The sequence below is a fragment of the Aaosphaeria arxii genome (genome assembly GCF_010015735.1).
Source record: "Aaosphaeria arxii CBS 175.79 unplaced genomic scaffold BU24scaffold_1, whole genome shotgun sequence".
Classification (NCBI taxonomy): domain Eukaryota; kingdom Fungi; phylum Ascomycota; class Dothideomycetes; order Pleosporales; genus Aaosphaeria; species Aaosphaeria arxii.
The window spans coordinates 915,393-933,757 of record NW_022983474.1 but is presented as its reverse complement, the minus strand read 5'-3'; the positions used below and the strand labels follow the sequence as shown (position 1 = coordinate 933,757).

Sequence of the window (18,365 nt, the reverse complement as noted above, 5' to 3'; positions counted from 1 at the left end):
GGGATCGGATAGGGAGGTCGATCCAAGGTTAGTTCTTAGTAGTGGTAATAGTAGCCTCGTAGTAGTACGGAGTACGGAGTAGGGATATAGAGAGAGGAGTCCATTTCCTACGACTAGATACATTCTTGATATCACTGGTTGGAAACAATAATCATAATATGATTCATTCATTAATTGTAGCTTCGGAGCATTGTTACATGTATCAGGTATTGGTCGTGTAGAAGGTCGTCGCTCATTACGAGTACACTTGATAGTGTAAAAGTATCATCCCTCTTACATGTTCTGTGTGGACAAAGAGGTACGCCCAAGTCATGATTATTAACTTTATTTGAAGCATTTCATTTGTTTTGAAATGTTGAATTCCCATAGATGAATAATATAGGAGAATTGGGATGAGACGAGATGGAGTGTCGCTGAATGTCCGTCGTGTCCGCCTCCGAGTGTCCTATTACGAGTACATGCCCCAAGTGCATGGTACAGTACTCGAATGTCGAGGGAAGTGAAGATGGGAGTGTCTCGTAACCTGTGATTCCGTGATCTAATGATGTGTGTCCAATCCTTGTCCTTGCTCTTGTACTGTTAATACTGTAACTGTGGTGTTTTGTGTGTCTGTCCACCATCCGACCATGATCCAGCGGGCCAGCAGGTCCCCCAAGTCAGAAGTGTCAAGTGTCCACCGCCACTACCACAATCGGCTTAAGCTATTGCTATTGGGACTAGAGCGGGAAGGAAGGGACCACCACCCCATCCACCCATCCACCCATCCCTCCTTCCCTCCTTCCCTCCTTCTCCTTGCGCTTTGCCCTAACTAACCAGTAACCAGTAACCACTAACCACCTGCTCTCCCTCCTTTCTTGTAAACTAAGTAGGAAAAGAACACCTTATATAACAACCTGTCCTCTCCTTCATCTTTTTGCCTTTTTCTTTCTTTGCTCTTTGACTCTCTCACACTTCTTCAATTCCTACCAATCCACATTACCCCGGACTTTGGTTTGTCTTATCTATCGCCAATCTCCCGACCTGCTCACTCCCCGACTCTCGCTCTTACTGTTTCTACCAAACACCACCACCACTGTCACTAGCTATCCCCACCGAGTAGCTACCCTCGTACTACCTACCACCGTCAACTTTCCCCCCCTACATCACCACCACACAACTGCAAATATGAAAGGTCCGCATCTTTACCATCCCAAATCAATTGACCTCGTCTCACAATGCCACAGCCATCATTCTCGTCGGAGGGTTTGGAACCCGTCTACGACCTCTCGTACGCTCCCCTCATCCATGCTCATTTCAATCATCAGAGCTTTCCCACCCCCGCAATCAGCAATCCGCGGTCTATGCACTGCATACCACAGCGCCTCTGCTCAATCCTCGCTGACCCTACAAAAAGACCCTCACTCTCCCCAAGCCTCTCGTCGAGTTCGCCAACAAGCCCATGATCCAGCACCAGATCGAGGCCCTCGCCTCGGCTGGTGTCACCGACATTGTCCTCGCCGTCAACTACAGGCCTGAGATCATGGCCGAAGCCTTGAAGACCGTGAGTACCTTGCTCCAAAGGCACCCTCCAATCCTCCAAGCTAACGCCGCCCCGCACAGTACGAGCAACAATACAACGTCAAGATCGAGTTCTCCGTCGAGACCGAACCCCTGGGCACCGCCGGCCCCCTCAAGCTCGCCGAGAAGATCCTCGGAAAGGACGACAGCCCCTTCTTCGTCCTCAACGCCGATGTCACCTGCGAATACCCATTCAAGAAGCTCGCCGAGTTCCACAAGTCGCACGGTGAGGAGGGAACCATCGTCGTCACAAAGGTCGAGGAGCCTTCCAAGTACGGTGTCGTTGTCCACAAGCCCAACCACGCCTCCAGGATCGACCGCTTCGTTGAGAAGCCCGTCGAGTTCGTCGGCAACCGTATCAACGCCGGTATCTACATCCTGAACCCCAGCGTCCTCGACCGCATCGAGCTCCGCCCCACCTCCATCGAGCAGGAGACTTTCCCCGCCCTCGTCAGGGATGGTCAATTGCACTCCTTCGACCTCGAGGGCTTCTGGATGGACGTCGGTCAGCCCAAGGACTTCATCTCCGGTACCTGTCTGTACCTCTCCTCGTTGACCCGCCAGGGCTCCAAGTTGCTCACCCCCGCCTCCGAACCCTACGTCCACCAGGGCAACGTTCTCATCGACCCCTCCGCCAAGATCGGAAAGGGCTGCCGCATCGGCCCCAACGTCGTCGTTGGCCCCAACGTTGTCATCGGCGACGGTGTCAGGCTGCAGCGATGCGTCATCCTCAAGAACAGCAAGGTCAAGGACCACGCTTGGGTCAAGTCTTCCATTGTTGGCTGGAACAGCAGCATAGGAAAGTGGGCTCGCCTCGAGAACATCACCGTCTTGGGTGACGATGTCTCCGTCGGTGACGAGGTCTACGTCAACGGTGGTTCCGTCCTCCCCCACAAGTCGATCAAGCAGAATGTCGACAGTAAGTTCCTCCGTATTCTATGCATTTTAAGAATTTCAAATCTGACACCACTTAGCTCCCTCCATTATCATGTAATCGTTCGAATTCTCCCCTAGACCTTACGTTCAGACTCTCCGAACTGCAGAAGAGCCGGTTCATTAGACATTGTAATCTTCTTGCTCTTTGTTCGTACGTTCTGCATTGCGGTCTTGCATCTCTACAACGCATGATGCGTTTGTGTGAATTCTGGAGTTTATCACGGAGTCTTCTTTACCTCTCAGCTCTGATTATTGGGTTCATGAAAATCTGTTGGGGATTGTGGCGGCAAAGGCCCGTCTCTCGGTCAACGGATGGGCTATCGAGTGGGCGAGTATGCTTCCACGAGTGGCCTTGTAGGCTGGTGTGTTTATGGTTTACATGTTTGCAAGCGTACCCCGAGGGGTCTAGCTCTCTGCTTTGGGTTTTCAGATGGTTTTGGCTGGTCTTTTGGCTTTGCATGGGGAAGACAAAATCATTCATCGTAGATATACCACACAGGAAGGGTAGAATCTATTGCACGTTTAACATTTCAATTCGTACGGAATATCCCTGGTGCGTGATAATCATCTCTCCCCTCCTCTTATTGGGGGGTTTGAGAATGACGATCACTTGAAGCCGAATTTGATACTTTCCTAGCAGACCCTGATTGCCTGTGGCTGGAATCTGCACAATGACATTCCAAGACAGCCTAGCTCGCATCACCACCCTCCATTGCCATTGGCGGAGCCCTACCACTTCTCATCCATATACCCACCTAGGTACCTAACAACAAACACATTGTATACTCGAGAAACACCTTGTGCAACTATACACTCCATCTAGTCTTCGAATCCGTCAAGCCCTCACCCTCGGTGATTATCACAAGCAGGAAACCCCAGATAAGACTATCTCTCTCTCTCTCTCTCTCTCTTGCAGTGCCGATCACTGGTCCTCGGTGAGCCATTTTCCAAAACACTGCAGAGGAGGCTGTGAAAAGATGTCCAAAATCGCGCATACATCCAACATCCAACATCCAACCCGATACTTACTGGCATTCATTGTACACGCACGATAGACAGACAGACAGTGCAACGAGACTCTCACTCCGACTCCCCCGGACCTTTCCCACTCCGTCATTGTGAACGAGGGTCGTCGATCTAACACTGAAAGAGCTTGCTAGACCAACAATGGAGTAAGGTGAATCCTGTAAGTGGGGTGTATATATAATATATAAATGTACAAGTAATCCGTGTGCGTGCGTTTGTGCGCTGGCAAACCGTAAAATTCCTACAAGATACTCTATCTATCTCTTACTTTGTTCATCACTTCACTTGAGTACGGCACTACAAGACATTGAGAACAGTGACTTATAACTCCACACTACGATACACACAAGCCATCGCAATCACTTTTAGAAAAGAAAAAGGAGTTTCGAATTCACGTATTTCGCTTCTGTGTTGACGTCTGCCTCCTACGCGACCGTCTCTAGGCAGCTGGCTGGTTGGATTGTTTTGTTGGCTGGCTGGCTAGCAGGTGAAGGAGAGAGAGCGCGCGCGAGAGAGAGAAAAATGGAAGACAATGACAACAACAACACGATGATTTCCTTCGTCAACAAAATCACCTCCATCGTCACCCTCTTACTCTCACCCAAAACACAACCACCACACCCACACCCACACCCACAATCACTTCGACCTCCACAACCACCACTACTACCAACAACGCAACGAACCATGGAGGGTTATCGAGGTCAAAATCTCCCGCCGGTGCTTCATGCACCTGCACTTCAGCCTCCCATGAATTACGAGGATGAAATTGAGGAAGTTCGAGGTAAGAATGAAGAAATAGACGAAGATAGAGGGCCTTGCCAGCCAAACCTCACCACCACTGCCACTGCCATCACCACTGCCACTGCCATCACCACTGCCACCCCTATACACAATCCCGTTGTAATTTCGCCTCCTAACCCTCTAGACTTAGACCATCACGGTCTTGCTGCCCCCACCGTGATCCTCGTGCTCAGGGACGCGTTTCCTCCCAAGAGATATCGAATCTCCAAGGCGACGGTGGACTTCTGGGCACCGCCACTGCGAAACATGATGGAGGAGCAGATGGACGCCATGATGGACCATGACGGCGACTTCACGGACGTCGCCTCGATCAACGTCCTGCACACCGACGACGACGCCTTCAGGCATGTCCTCTACTTCTGGCAGCATCACCGCCTCCGCCCTGAATTGTGTCATCGTTACGATGACGGCTTCCCGGGTAGCCAGGCAATGCACTCGAAAGACCCCTACGCTGTTCCGATCATCATCAAGATTTGGGCTCTCGCCGACCGCCTTGGAGGTCCCACGACCGTCCTGCGAGACATCTGCATGCGCCACATCTACGCCGACCAGCACGCGTTGCCTATTCCCCATTGTATGTCCGCTGCCTCTATGCGTTACGTCCTCGAACAACATCGCTATGACTTCTCTTCCTCGCTCCTCCCGGGCAAGGAATTGCATCGGTATTTTGAGAGCGGCCTCACGAGATTTCTACTCGGACTGGCGGCACGCCACTACGACCACCCGTATAATGGCCAAGACGCGGATGTAAGAGTGGGCACCGCGGAGGAATGGACTGATCTAGTGGATGAGTTCATGCCATTCTTCCGTGCCGTCGAGAGTCTTTCGAAGAGGATGGCGGTGCGGAGGGATATCATGGGCGGGCATGAGGGTGGAAACAGGGCCCCGCCCAATCGCGAAATGTCAAACGCGGAGGCGAGGAGGTTGGCGTTGCGGAGGGAGATTATGGGCCAATTCCAACGCCCGCCGACTTCGCTGCCATTTTCATCCTTGGACCAGTTCGAGGTAAAAGGTTTGGAGACGTATGCTGCGTCTTTGGGCGAGTTGACGTCCGGATGGCACGCCAAACGTGACCAGTTTGGAAGGCGCTGAAGGCGATGGCGCTGTCAGGCGGTTTTCCATTGCTTCATCGACTTCCTTGTTTCCCTGCTGCTTTGAATTCTGTATAATATGGCGATAGGTGGGTAGGTATTGTCCTTGTTAACTTTGGCTGTTCATATATGTCTGCGGCGTTGTTGGTTGTATTGACGGGGTTTTATGTGCGCGGGCGAGCGCAATTGTACAATTCCATAGTACTGAAGAAGGTTTCAGGGTCCGGAAGAGAAGGAGATCTTCTTCTTCTCTTCTCCCTTTGGCCTATCAGTTTCGAATCATTAAAAATGACAACAAACCTTGATGATAAGTACAGCCTCTTTTCGTCTCTTGTATTCTTCCTTGTTTGTTTTTCAAGACTCGACATATCCCCCCTTTCCCTGCTGGCCGCTCCCATCTATCATCGTCATCGTCGTCCAATCATTCTCGTCTCTTCGCTGGTATTCGATGACGTCTTCTTCGTTATAGTAGATAACGGGCTCCTGCTGATATTCAGGCTCGGGGTGGTATTCATAACTAGAGACAAGCGAGTCACCAAGCTGATATCCGGGCCTACTGAAGTAATCGAACATGCGACCCATGAATACTGGGTTTGGTGGTGGTGGCTGTGGGTGAAGTGTGCTCATGTCAGAGTAGTTGTCTTCGTCGTAGTATGGAGGTGCATTTGAGTGGTTAGTGCTGTTGCTGTCGTCGTTCCACAACGATGGCGAACCGGAGAAAGAAGCTGTCGATACCGAAGTGTTGACGTAGCGACGGGGTGGTTCTGGATCCGTCTGTGTGCCCGTGGAAGCGTAAGCAACTTTCCTTACATTCATGGCCGTGGTCTGGTCATTGAAGTCACTTTCATTATTATTTGGTGATTTCCTGTGTGTAATGCAGCTATCACAATGACAGGGGATGTGGTCTTTATCTTGCTTTTGGTCTTGTGGTTGGCCTCCATCAGCGGTGGAACGGGCAGCTGAGAGTCTTTTGCCCTCGACGATTTTGGGGAAGGGACTCGGGTTGAAGGATATGCTTAAGGGGCGCGCTCTGCGTACTAGACGGCTCTGAGATGACAAGGATGATGGAAAAGACGGGTCTGAAGTTGTTGTCGTTATGGTGGTAGGGGTGTAGTCCTTTGGTGATGCTGTTTCAATGGCAGCCATAGTAGTGGTGGGACTTGACTCTGCTCTTGGGCGTGATGAGAAGGACGTATTGGTCGCTGATGGTGTCGAAAGCGATATATACGACGATCGGCGACTCGATGCCTGGGTACTGTTCGTATCGGCGAGGGAAGGGCTATACGGCCGGGAAATGGGATCCGACGTCGGTCTTGAGAACACCTGACTTGGTGGTCGCGATGACGAAGCCGAAGACGTAGCTGAGGATGTACGTTTATTCGATGAGTCTCTGGTGCCGGTTGGTGTATCCATTCCAGCAGTATCGTAATCGAACGGCCGAGTAATGGACTCTGATATCGACAACGGACGCACATACGATATTGTGCGGGATCTCCTCAGCGGCATCGGTTTCTCGACGTCACCCAAAGTAGAAGAATTGATTGAAGTAGAAGATTTCTTAGCTGCCTCCGGCGGCTCCTTGTACTCCATCTTCCCGTTCTTATCAGATGCGAAGTACTCATTACCCCGACCGAACACCACCTGCAACGATGGGAAGTCCCTTGTCGTTCCATCTTCTGGGTAGAGCCATTGCTGCAATTGAATTGGTAGATCGTACCCATCTGATAATGTCAGCTATCAAGCAACGTACATGTCATCCAGGGGGGCACGATTTTACGGAGTGGGATTTTGAAGAACATACCTTGTCTGAATTCACCGCCCCGAGTCTTCCAACATACGTAGTACCGCTCGAAAGCTCCGAATGCACATACGATGAGGTCTTCTAGGCTCTCGGGGTCGGAGGGGTCCTGGGGGATCTGGCCGAGGCGCTCGTAGAGCCGGCTTGTAGAGTCCATGGGCTTGTTATTCTATCGACCACTAGTGATATCTGCGGGGATAGTGAGCGAGGGAACGAGAGCATATGGAGAATATGTCGAGTCCGTACTAGATTTCGAGATTGTGTACGTATGGTCATCAGTCAAAGAAGGTTCAAGAAATTTGAAATTATGAAGATATAAAGATTGACACAACAAGAAGCCCAGCTTCAACGACACTTGTAAAAATAAAATAGAACGAGAGAAGGGGAGAAAAAGAAAGAATGCAAAGAGAAAGGGGAATCAGAAGCCAAGGACAGCAATGGATGAATCGTCCTTGATTCAGCAGGTCATTGCGTCGTTCCAACGCAACATCACAGCGGGTAGGAAGGAACGATCTCAAGTTCGCTTAAAGAGAAATGCCACGAGAATGAATAGGTATTATCAGCGCACCTGCTATGACGAACACGCAAACTGCGACAGAAGGGAGGACGAAAAGGCTTAGGGGCAGACATGACAGGCTAGGATTGGAAAACAATGCGCCCTCGATATGAAATGATCGCGTGAGCGAGCCATCTCGTCCACCGAGGGAAACAACTTGATACCTCGCTGAGGCTTGTTACAGAAGTTAGCGTGTTGGTCGCATCTCCGTGTAGTAAAGTGTTGTGTGGTGCAGTGCGTGGTGGTTCGAGTTTCAGATCAGGGGAAGGTCTTCCTGGTTGGCTCGTGCCTGCCCTACAGACAGTGTGGGGAGGCAACAGGCAAGACCTTGGACGGGCGAAAGAACAAAGACACTTTCGGATCTAGATCCGAAGCTCTTCTTGCCCTTCTATGGGCTTGTTTTCAAGAGCAAGATGGGTGTAGTGTAGTTTAGTGTACGAGTTCGAGATGTGGTTATCATTCTGTGAATAGATGGAATGAAGCATATACGAGAGACTACTACCTCTTGCCCAGTTGCAGAATATTGCAATAATCCACTTATCATTGTACTGTATTTTTAAGCTGAAAGAACTATAGACGGGTATCATAATCAACATCGTAGCAGACCATCCTTTCTCCTTACCAGCAAAACTAGGTAGGAACGACACCACAATCTCCACATAACAGCATCAGCAACCTCCTATCTGTTCTGATCAAAACACCCCCGGTGGTTTCTTCTCCACCGACCTTCTAGACCTCCCGTCCCTTTCACCCACACTCCCCCTCCCTCTCGTCGTTGGCGGCAGCGCCTTCGAAGTCTGTGCCCTACGTAGCAAAGGTTGCGGCCGATCCCGCTCGTTTCCTCTGCTATCCTTCCGCTCCTCGCGCTGTGAACTCCTGCTACCTCCATCGCCAATAGATCCAGGCTTCAAAATATCATCAATCTCGCGGTACAAACTCGAGTTGGTGCGATCACGACCTGGCACTATCGGCGGGGCCATCTGTCTAGACATGGATGTCATAGATCCCGACGTCATTGTCATACCTGCCATGGATCTCTTTCCTGGAACAGGAGTCGTATTTGTGCGACTGAGAGGCTTTGGCAACGATCTCGCATCATTGCTTCTTGTTGAAGAGGTCGAGGCACCTCGTTCTCGTGTCAACGATGCTGACGGTGACGGTGATGACGATGCTGGAGGAACCCTTCTTGAACTCGATGTATCGCGTACTGGCCTGGGCGAACTGCGAGCAAGTGCTTCTCTCGAGACTGTGGGGCGTCTTTCTAGGGGACGGGTACGGTCCATGGATGCTGTTCGACGGTCAACGGGCGATGACGTGTTTCGGGACGAACTTCTGCTGGTAGGGTTGGGTACTGGTGGCAGCGACTCTTTTCGCGGTCTGGAGGTCTGAACAGAGGGAGTGGGCCGTTTTCGCATCGTCTCATCCGCCACCACGGCCTTCTTGTCTCTTGTAGATGATGACACCTCCTTTGCCACCGAAGCTCTCGGAGGAGATTTGCCTGTCGATGCTCCAAATATCGCTGGGTCCGACGCTTTGATCGGTTTGTCCAGCGTTGCCGCTGCTGCGGGTACGACGGCAGAGTAAGGTCGAGCATACGCACCGATGATGTCTGTCGTCCCGCTTTCTGAGTAGTTGGACGCAGAGTCAGAGTTGTTGCTGCTCTCGCGCCTGTTGAATGATTTCGCGGTCCGGAGGAGCGGAGGCGGCTCTGCCTGGCTCATGGCTTCAAATTTCTGGGCTTGCGCGAGGGCTCTCGAGCCACTGCTTCGATTCAGCTTTGGGGTGGTGGTGGTGGAAGAAGATCTGCTTTTTCTTTCCGCAGAGGGAGGCGATTGCTGTTTGGTTGCACCTGGCGAAGGGGTTCGAGCTACGGGCCGAGCTTGTGCAGCATCCTCCGAGTCTGCTGTATATGCTGGCGGCGGCGTGTCCGGACGCACTGGCATGGGCAGCGGAGCAGAATCCGGAAATATGGTCTTTGGCAATGGGAAAGGCGCTGGAGGTTCTACATTGACTTCTGCACCTGCACCAGGGGGATTCAACTGCGGCGTTACTGTAATAGGTTTATCGTGAGGTGCGTCAGTCTTCGTATCGACCTCCCTTTTTGTCGTCTGGTCCTGCTGTCTACTCTCCGATTCCTTCTTCCATCTCTTCTCTTTTCGCGAGAGTTCGATGTCGAGAACGCGAGTCCCCTCTGGCACCTTCCCACGCAGCCCATCATCGTCCAAGTCGAAGTAAACGGCCCACAACGTTGGGAACTCTTCCACTGCGCAGAAACCTTCCCAGCCATCGAACGTCAGGCGCCTGTCCTGTCGAGTGCAATCAAAGGGCCCAGTAAGGTTGGGTTGCGCATTCGCGCGCACGCCGTACTTGAGCTCGCACGTCTCCCGGTCGACGTACACCCAGTTCATTATGGGTGCTTCGTCGGTTATCGTCGTCACCAGGCCTTCGTATTTGGTGTCCGGGTAGGGAAGGTAGTATCCCGCGTAGGCATGGCCGAACGGACTGCCATCGCTGGTGCCGGTGTCGATGTAGATCTGGTTATCGAAATGAGTAAAAGCGGTTCAAAGGAAGGCAATGAAGGCAAAAATCATGCATAATGAAGCCAGGCCAATACATTTACTCAGCCGTACATACGTACCTTACCGTTCCGCAGGACAAGCGGACGACCATTGATTTCGCGACTTCGCAGTGACGACTTGACGCAAGTTGCGATGAGATTGCATCGCCGGGCTCGATGTTCCTCTCTCTTCTCTTTGGCCTGCGATTGTCGGATTGCCTCTTGTGTTCCGAGAAGAGCGGGTGCTGAGATGATTGCAACGAGGACGGAGAGTACCATTGTTTCTATCCAGTCCAAGGTCCAATATGGTGAGGCGGTGAGAGATGGTCATTTCAGAGCAAACAGGGAAGCACCGTCGACGAGAGCTACATTGAGCAACCAGGATACGACAACTTGCCTGTTACAGTGTCTTCGGCTCTAGGTAAGGGAAACGCAGAGTCAGGGATATGATGACGATGGCGAGAGATATGTCCTAATTCGAAGATTACACTTTTCGGACAACGTTGCGCAGTTCACGAGTAAGATGCTAGACGGGGAAACACAAAGATTCTCCCAAAAAAGCAGGGCTTTGAAACCGACGTCAACGGGATTCTTTCAAGCCAAATGTTGATATGCATCGTCGTTCCCTGCAGCCATAGCCAGCAAGGAAAGGAAGAGAATATCCATTGTCGTGGATCCACAAAAACCTGAGACTCGAAGATGGGGTCTGATTCAAGATGGACAGATGGATTATCGTTCGATATCAGAGGGAAATGCAACGGATTGTGTCGAAGAAACTGAAAGGATTCCCAACATGCAGCACGCACGCGCTATGGTATCTGTGCCCATATTGATGATAGCCACTTAGTGTCGGTGAATGTTGAATTGGAATATTGGACCCTGAGTAGTAAGTACAGTGAGCCCCGAGGCGATCCCAATAGTAAAGAAACCCCCAGATTCGCAAGAAGGGGGTTTTGGTTGCATGGGCTGATGATCATTCGATCCCTTGAAGGGAGGAAAGGGAAGAGAGAAAGACAGGCCTAACACCCAAAACGTCCTCGACGAACATGGTATCATTGGTAATACTCGTGGTGGACACCCCCTTGGGCGTTTCAAAATGCTGCCTATGTAGGTACCCGTTAAGATAGTCCCGGCATATATGTGACGAACGCATTGACCACTGCCCATCACCCATTGACCATAACGGCAACAACATTCGGGAATCTCGCATCTAGAACACACTAAGCGATCGACGGGGGAAGCGGTTTTGGCAGAGAGAATGGGATTGATAGTGCGAGTATCGAACCATCACTTCCATGTGCCTCGACACCGCTTGAGTCGGGGGTTGTCATCGCTACTGCATGCGTTTCGGAGGAACATGCTCGACTCGCCCAGTCGCCTGTAGGAGGACGACGACCGACCACAAACGACGACCGCTTTGGGTGACAATGCGGGTCTTTCGATAAACCTAGATGCTCGAAAACGAAGGGACCACAGGCCATGAAGAATGCACAATGGTATATAAGGCAGACATTCGACATGTCTAGAAAGGCCAGACAGCTGAGCTGATTCTCCTTCATCCACTTGCAACCACCACCACCGACCTTCCAACACCAAAAACCGACTCGACGAGCTAGCCTCTCCAGTCCTACTATTCTACTATCTACTATTCATTAATCCATTTCCGAGAGATCTCTCAATCCCTTCAAACACACCAAACCAAAACCAACAACCCAATCTTCCAAATATGTCTGCTGTGTACGTCTAATCCCCACCACCAACATCACGAACGACTTCATCCCTTTAAACAACCAACTAACACTTTCCCCCAGCGACACCGCCAAACGCCCCACCGGCTACATGTCCGACTCTGACGACGGCCACCAGTCCACAGGCGGCCGCAAAGTCACCAGCACCGCTGGCTCGAACCTCCCGCCCTCGTCCGCCAACCTCAACCGGCCCGCGGGCAACATCGTCAAGGGCCCCGTCGACGACGACGGCAAGCTGAAAGACGCCGCGCTCCTGCTGGGCATCAAGCTCGACCTCGAGGCCGAGATCCACCTCACGGCGAGGATCCGCGGTGACATCACCATCGGACTGTACTAGTTAGACCGGGCATTTGAGCGTTTTTTGTTTTGTTTGTGTTTGGTCTTATGTATGGGGGGGTGGGAATGTACGAAATGAAATACCCCCTCTTTCCCCTCTTCCCTTCCTCGCATTGCGAAGGATAGGGCTTGGGGCGGGGAAGAGGATGTAGATACGAGGGAACAGGAGGACAAAGGTCAGTTTTTGAAAAGCAAAAACGACTCCCTGTGGTGGGGGTTAGAAAGACAAATCATGTGGGTTGAAGCTTAGAAAGAGTGAGGGGGGGACACATTGTGATCACAGAGTATATATATATGTATGATGGCGGCGATATTTTCCCGGCCGGATACATAGGCAAAGCTATTGAATATACGTGTTTCCCGTCTGCTATTACTCATTGTTCTTCTCTTGTGCTTATGGTTATGTCTTTGGGTTTCTTGTGAGACGGATGACAACGTGGTGGTAAGGCGAGGCGATGTGATGCAAGGCAGGGTCTTGTAATGATGTTCAATAGGTTGTTGGTACATGAGCGGTGAGTAGTCAACACAAGATATACAATGTATATCTCATGTACGAACCACATCCCTATTACTTCGATCATTGCAGTGTTCAAGGTGCACAAGGACTACGAGAGGACGACATGTCTAGAAGCGAAGAAGTAATCACAGAGGAAGAGGCAACACGAAGGATCTCAAGTGTGGAAGTGTCACAATGATTTTAATTTGGCTATTATTAGACCTCCTTCCCCATTTGAATAGCAAGCCTCGCGCGGCCAGCAGAAGAATTTTTTTTCCTCCTGGAGGAGGTCATGGCGTGTCTTCCATACATCAGCCTGCCCGTGGTAGACGACTGCAACCATATATATAGAATGAGGGAACCACCGATAAGAAGACTGCAAGTGCAGTCATGATGGGGTTGTCACATTGTATCTATAATCTTATTTGATGTCAGCTTAAGCAACACAATGAAGTACGATTAAAACATCGAATGTAGTTGAGGGTGTCAGACACTTGCCATGTCACTGGCGTTTATCACCATTGCCGAAGCTCGGAAGACCGTCGTGATAAAATTAAATGTTCATCTTTCAAGGTGCAGGGGAGTAGAAGAAAAAAGTAGAGATAACTTACAGCAAGGTCATTGGGTGAAGGAAGATGGTTGATGAGTGTACGAGCAAAGATTCAAGTTAATGTCTGTTCAGGAGATTAGTTAGCGTCTTGCAGGTAGAAAAAAATCCTTAATGCAGATGCAACGATCAGACATGACTGTTCTCGTCTTCGCTACAAAAGCAGCTTGGACATATGCTTGTCTATTTGTATGTCGTATCATCACTCGATGGGGTTTGGGGAAAGAAGAACAGACTGTGCTTACCATTAGAGCGATCGTACACAGTGGCCAGGATGGCTAAACCTCTTAGAGAGAGATAAGTCTGTGATTTCAATTAGCAAGGAACTTCCAAACACGTTCAGCAAGCTAATGATAATGAGGTGGATCAGTGAAGCATGAATGGAATAAAAGATTTATGTTTCGTCATCGGGTAACCCGAATAAGACTCGTCATCTAGTTACATCATTTCCAAGGGTGGATTGAGTGAAGAAAGGAAACTTCAAAGGGAATCATGTACATACCAATCCAAGGTCAACCTAGTGATCCTTTCTGGAAGTGTTTTCCGTCAGCGCAATTCTTTGACAGCGCCATGAGAGAACACATGAATATAAGAGGCGATCAGTGGGCGAGGTTTTCTAGGCCTGCCGCAATGGGGCATATCCGTCATGTAATTGTCGGAGCCCAGTGCCATTCATCATGAAAGTATTCGAGGTAGTGGAACGAGATCCAAGGCATACCGGAGTTTACAAGAGCGTCCGTGTCAACGAGTGGCAGAAGCTTGATACTAGGTCTTCATTAGCGACAATGTTCAACACAGGAAGATCGAAACATGAGTTCGGTGAAGATTGGCAGATCAGAAAACAGCCTAGTTTTTATCGACATTGACGGTATCTCAGTCGGTAATTTCCAGCGTGCCGAAGCACAAAGTGTTCATCATTGGATGCCATTGGGGAGTGTCGAGAGTAGCTTACCTATTCAAGCGAATGCGACACGCATGCTGCAGCATCTAAGTTGGCGGATGATCAAGCGTCAAGCTTCATGATGAAAACCTAGTTCCAAGTCAGTCAACAGGTCACAATGCGTCGACAGAAAACATTGATAGGAACATAGTCGTTTCAGACTGACGTGCAAAGCTGAAGTTTCATTCCCCTTGAGGTCAAAGACTCTAGTTTGTAAAAAGCGTTGTTTGTCATCACATAGGATGATGTGCAAAGTGGAAAAAATCATCGCATACCTGAGACTGAGCTTTTCATCGCATGGATTTGGTAGTCATGCTGGACGGCGAACGTGAGTTGCCTCAGCAGTGGAAAATTGTTCACACCATTGCTACTTGGGGAGTTGGGAATGTTGTTGTAAGAAAGAAAGGGAAGGAAGAACGGTTGAGCAGAGAACTGAAGAAAAGTTGGAGGTCGGAGCATGGAGCTATTTTTCCGGGAAGTGGGTCTTGGCGATGACTAACCCTAACAACAGCCAGCGACAGCCACGAGCTTCCAAAGACGTTGACGCGACGCGTGCGCATTTGAAAAGATGACATTTTGGTTTGAACAAAAATCTGTTGCGTCCGAGTTCAGGTGTCAAAATTCATATCATCCAATGGACCATAAATCAAAATTAAGATATTCTATAGTTGAAAGGATACAGCCCCTTGAAATAAACTACACAGGACCACTCAAGCTCCCATGAGTGATATGCAGACACACGATTCCAAACAGCATTTAAAGAAGTATAAGATTTTTAGACGGAAATATAATCACTACCTCCTAAATCACCCCCCTACCAACCAATGCACACGCGAGTAAATTCCAGCCGAGCCATGAGGGAATCTTTGCGGACGAACAAAAAGTAATGAGCCCTTTACCTATATAGACAAGCCGAGCTTCTGGAGACAAGTCCTGCGCTTCTTCTTCTTCTTCTTTGCTGGACTTCCCGGAACTCTGACCTTGGTGAAGGGATGTCACTGGAAAAAACGGGGGGAAAGGCAAATCGTCACAGCAGCAGTGCGCTCTGAACTCAGACAAAAGAAACGCCCCTACATCCTTCGTCCCCTCGACTATAGGTCTATCAAATTATTGCCACCGGACTGCTGTCGGTTGTTCTGGGCTCCGCCGAATGGGTTTCCACTGGCGTATGGGTTTGCACCAAATCCTCCCGCGGGTCCAGTTTGTGCTGGGACCATGCGGTTTTGCTGCGGCAAGCCGGTGAACTGAGAGTTCAAGAAGGGGTTGTTGCCAGTAGCGTTGGCAGTGATTCTTTGGGCACCAGCTCCTGCCGAGTTGACAAAAGTACCAGGTGCCGTATGCTGAGCGGGAATGCGTAGATTGCCCGTGTTTCCAAAAGTATCTTGGCCCTCGCCGGCCGCGAGCAGAGCGTTGAGCTTTGCCGCGTTGGGGTCCATCTCCTTTGCCGGTTGTGCTGTTTGCTGGGGCTGGAAAGATTGTTGCGGGTTGAATGAAACGGGAGGATTGAAGCTGGTGTTGTTGAATTGTGTTTGAGTCTTCTGCTCGTGTAGGGTATTCAAGGTTGGCTGGGTATTCGTAGGTGCGGTCTGTGACCTGTTGAATGAAGACGCGAACGGATTGTTCGAGCCAGTAGGCTGGGGCATAATAGACTCCTGGGGTTTGTTCGCCGCCCAAGGGTTATGACTTCCGGGCTGCAATGTGCTTTGCGCTTGCAGGGGCTGCTGTTGCTGCTGCTGCTGGCCTAGGTTATCAAATCCGCCCATCTGTTGGCCGTAAGGGTTGTTGACATTGAAAGACGTCTGCTGTGGCTGCAGGTATGATGCTTGTTGCCCGCCGAATTGGTCAAAACCGGTTGCTTGTGGCTGTTGCTGTTGCTGCTGCTGTGGGAAACCATTGTATCCACCATAGCCGTTCTGGAACCCTGTCTGCTGTGTCTGCATTCCTGTTGGCTGGGAGTACGCATTGTTTAGGAATCCTGTACTCTGCGGTTGCTGCTGATCGACTAGATTTCCAAACCAGTCCACCGCGCCTTGCTGCTGGTAGCCCTGGTTATTGCCGGTCGGTTGGTATGCGGCTGACTGGGCAGGGGCGTCGCCGAACAGAAGGTCTGCATTGCTCTGTTCCAGCTCTTTGCGCCTGAGTTCTTCTTCCTCTTTGCTCAACTTGATTGCTTTTGCAAGATCATCATCATCGTCTCCGCCCGCGGCTCCAACCCCAGAGTTGCGCTCACGGCGTTTGCGGTCCTCTTCGGCCTCGTTCTTGCTTGCTTCGAGGGCGAGTCGGAACTCAAGGTCCTCCTCTTCGTTCCTCTTGTTACCGCGATGCTCACGTTGGCGCCTACTTGAGTGTTCTCCGCCACTACCGCCAGCATGGCTGCCGCCAGCCTGGCCACCGCCGTACTCTTCGATGCCGGTGACTCGCGACTTCCAGGACTTCCGGTCCGCTCGCTCGGCGCGCAATCGCTCCTCGTCAAGGATCAACGAAGTAAGCTCCTTCGCGGAGATACGCACTGCATCATGTGAGTGGGCTTTCTGTGCACCAGTCGGCAAAACTTACCATTCTGCCCAACGTCACGGCCATCCTCGTCAATATGCTGGAACTCGCGGAGCGTCTTGATGATGTAGATGTTTTTCCGGGCCCAGGTCACGACCAATTCTGAACCCTCGTGCAGGCAGTAGTCCAGCACCTTTAAGGATTTGAGAACGTGACGCCAATTCCTTCCCTTGTCATTCAGGCGCTTGTCCAGCATGTCCATGACCTGGTAAAAATCGGTAGAGCTATATTGTATAAGTAGATGCGAGGAGGCTTGCGGGGAGGGGAATGGCGGTGTCTGCGTACTTGTTGAAGGTGATTTGGGCGATTTCGGCCATATCGGAACCTACAGGGCCCCATGGATCGTTGCTGGTCGCTGATATGGTCAGTGACGGGGCGGTAGAGAGATGCAAGGACGATGCTCACCATTGCGGACCTTGACCTCCACGGCGGAGTACCCCTTGGTGACGTTCTTGACGCTTCGAACGACCTTAGACATGATGTATACGAGGAAGGTCGAAACAGGGAGCTTCGATGGTGTAGCGCACAGGCGTCTACGTGATGGCTAACTGGGCGCGAGAGGTCGCAGAGCAGATGCGCGCAGGTGTGCGGAGGTGTCGAGCTTTTCCGTAGTGGCGGGCGTTGAGGTATGATGCAAGCAGTCGTCCACGAATACCCGCTTGGCAGTGGTGGAGAGGCGGGAGCCACTGGTTATAAGGTACGAGGTACGTAGTCTTCAGAGTCGGCGGGCGCGCCGGATGATGGATCTTCACGGCGCAACGTTGGGATAAGCGTCAGCCACGGTCGTAATGATGGAAAAAAAAGTGAGAGGATGTGGCGGTTGGGTCAATTAGTAGATAGTAAGTAGGGTAGAGAAAGGGTGTTGAGGGCGCAGGTGATTAGCAGGTATGGATGGATCTCGGTACTGGTAGTAACAGGTACTGGCACTGGCACTGAGACTGGCAGTGGTAACTGGTACCTAACGCTGGTACTGGTCAGTGGTCAGGAACTTGGCTGGCTTCGTCACCAACCCCAGCGAACGAGGCTGGGAGAGCTCGGCACCACCACCCACCACCACCACATACGAACGAACCGACACGCCGGAGGCCCATGCACTCTCTCAGGCTATCTTCTTCGAGTTATCTTCCTGTCTCTCCACGATCAATAATATATCTATTCGTTCATACTCTCGTTGTTGTTTGCATATATGATCGCATTCTTAGAAGAAACCAATACGGATGGGATGGAGAAGTTCACTGCAGGTGCACATACGTCAAAATTCTTTGCCTGCAGCCAGCATATCCACAGCATCGAGAAGTCATCTTCCCTGTGATTTTCCTGCTTATACATCGCTAAACAATGTCATGATTATTATGTGACA

General features: G+C 50.8%; 6 protein-coding genes across 6 annotated transcripts; 3 read left to right on the top strand and 3 right to left on the bottom strand.

The window, feature by feature from the left end:
• The first annotated feature begins 1,083 nt into the window (after positions 1–1,083).
• On the top strand, positions 1,084–2,992 carry BU24DRAFT_416371 (mannose-1-phosphate guanyltransferase). Its single transcript, XM_033526436.1, has 4 exons — positions 1,084–1,171; positions 1,224–1,540; positions 1,600–2,476; positions 2,532–2,992. The coding sequence occupies exons 2-4, from the start codon at positions 1,439–1,441 to the stop codon at positions 2,549–2,551; spliced, it is 999 nt and encodes a 332-aa protein (XP_033389021.1). The 5' UTR covers positions 1,084–1,171; positions 1,224–1,438; the 3' UTR covers positions 2,552–2,992.
• Positions 2,993–3,847: 855 nt separating this feature from the next.
• Positions 3,848–5,591, top strand: BU24DRAFT_6486 (uncharacterized protein). The gene has a single exon (XM_033534497.1). The coding sequence runs from the start codon at positions 4,042–4,044 to the stop codon at positions 5,413–5,415; it is 1,374 nt and encodes a 457-aa protein (XP_033389020.1). The 5' UTR covers positions 3,848–4,041; the 3' UTR covers positions 5,416–5,591.
• On the bottom strand, positions 5,592–7,537 carry BU24DRAFT_6490 (uncharacterized protein). The gene is made up of 3 exons (XM_033534498.1): positions 7,459–7,537; positions 7,216–7,401; positions 5,592–7,135 (listed from the first exon to the last, which is right to left on the bottom strand). Exons 2-3 carry the CDS (start codon positions 7,367–7,369, stop codon positions 5,769–5,771), a joined length of 1,521 nt encoding a protein of 506 aa, XP_033389019.1. The 5' UTR covers positions 7,370–7,401; positions 7,459–7,537; the 3' UTR covers positions 5,592–5,768.
• Positions 7,538–8,460: 923 nt separating this feature from the next.
• On the bottom strand, positions 8,461–10,604 carry BU24DRAFT_429713 (uncharacterized protein; the record flags this gene model as incomplete). The annotated part of the gene is made up of 3 exons (XM_033529762.1): positions 8,461–9,671; positions 9,702–10,302; positions 10,407–10,604. 3 exons carry the CDS (start codon positions 10,602–10,604, stop codon positions 8,461–8,463), a joined length of 2,010 nt encoding a protein of 669 aa, XP_033389018.1.
• A 1,447-nt stretch (positions 10,605–12,051) lies between these two features.
• On the top strand, positions 12,052–12,410 carry BU24DRAFT_456726 (uncharacterized protein; the record flags this gene model as incomplete). Its single annotated transcript, XM_033531469.1, has 2 exons — positions 12,052–12,062; positions 12,137–12,410. The coding sequence occupies 2 exons, from the start codon at positions 12,052–12,054 to the stop codon at positions 12,408–12,410; spliced, it is 285 nt and encodes a 94-aa protein (XP_033389017.1).
• Positions 12,411–15,543: 3,133 nt separating this feature from the next.
• On the bottom strand, positions 15,544–17,483 carry BU24DRAFT_339156 (ENTH-domain-containing protein; the record flags this gene model as incomplete). The annotated part of the gene is made up of 4 exons (XM_033523166.1): positions 15,544–16,961; positions 17,009–17,229; positions 17,291–17,360; positions 17,411–17,483. 4 exons carry the CDS (start codon positions 17,481–17,483, stop codon positions 15,544–15,546), a joined length of 1,782 nt encoding a protein of 593 aa, XP_033389016.1.
• Between the last annotated feature and the right edge of the window lie 882 nt (positions 17,484–18,365).

Excerpts from the sequence above, each read along its gene's own strand:
- BU24DRAFT_6486 (XM_033534497.1), top strand. The coding sequence starts at position 4,042 with ATGGAAGACAATGACAACAACAACACGATGATTTCCTTCGTCAACAAA.
- BU24DRAFT_416371 (XM_033526436.1), top strand. The coding sequence starts at position 1,439 with ATGATCCAGCACCAGATCGAGGCCCTCGCCTCGGCTGGTGTCACCGAC. Across the intron at positions 1,541-1,599 it reads TGGCCGAAGCCTTGAAGACC|TACGAGCAACAATACAACGT; the intron begins GTGAGTACCTTG and ends CGCCCCGCACAG. Across the intron at positions 2,477-2,531 it reads GATCAAGCAGAATGTCGACA|CTCCCTCCATTATCATGTAA; the intron begins GTAAGTTCCTCC and ends GACACCACTTAG.
- BU24DRAFT_6490 (XM_033534498.1), bottom strand. The coding sequence starts at position 7,369 with ATGGACTCTACAAGCCGGCTCTACGAGCGCCTCGGCCAGATCCCCCAG. Across the intron at positions 7,136-7,215 it reads GGGCGGTGAATTCAGACAAG|ATGGGTACGATCTACCAATT; the intron begins GTATGTTCTTCA and ends TGACATTATCAG.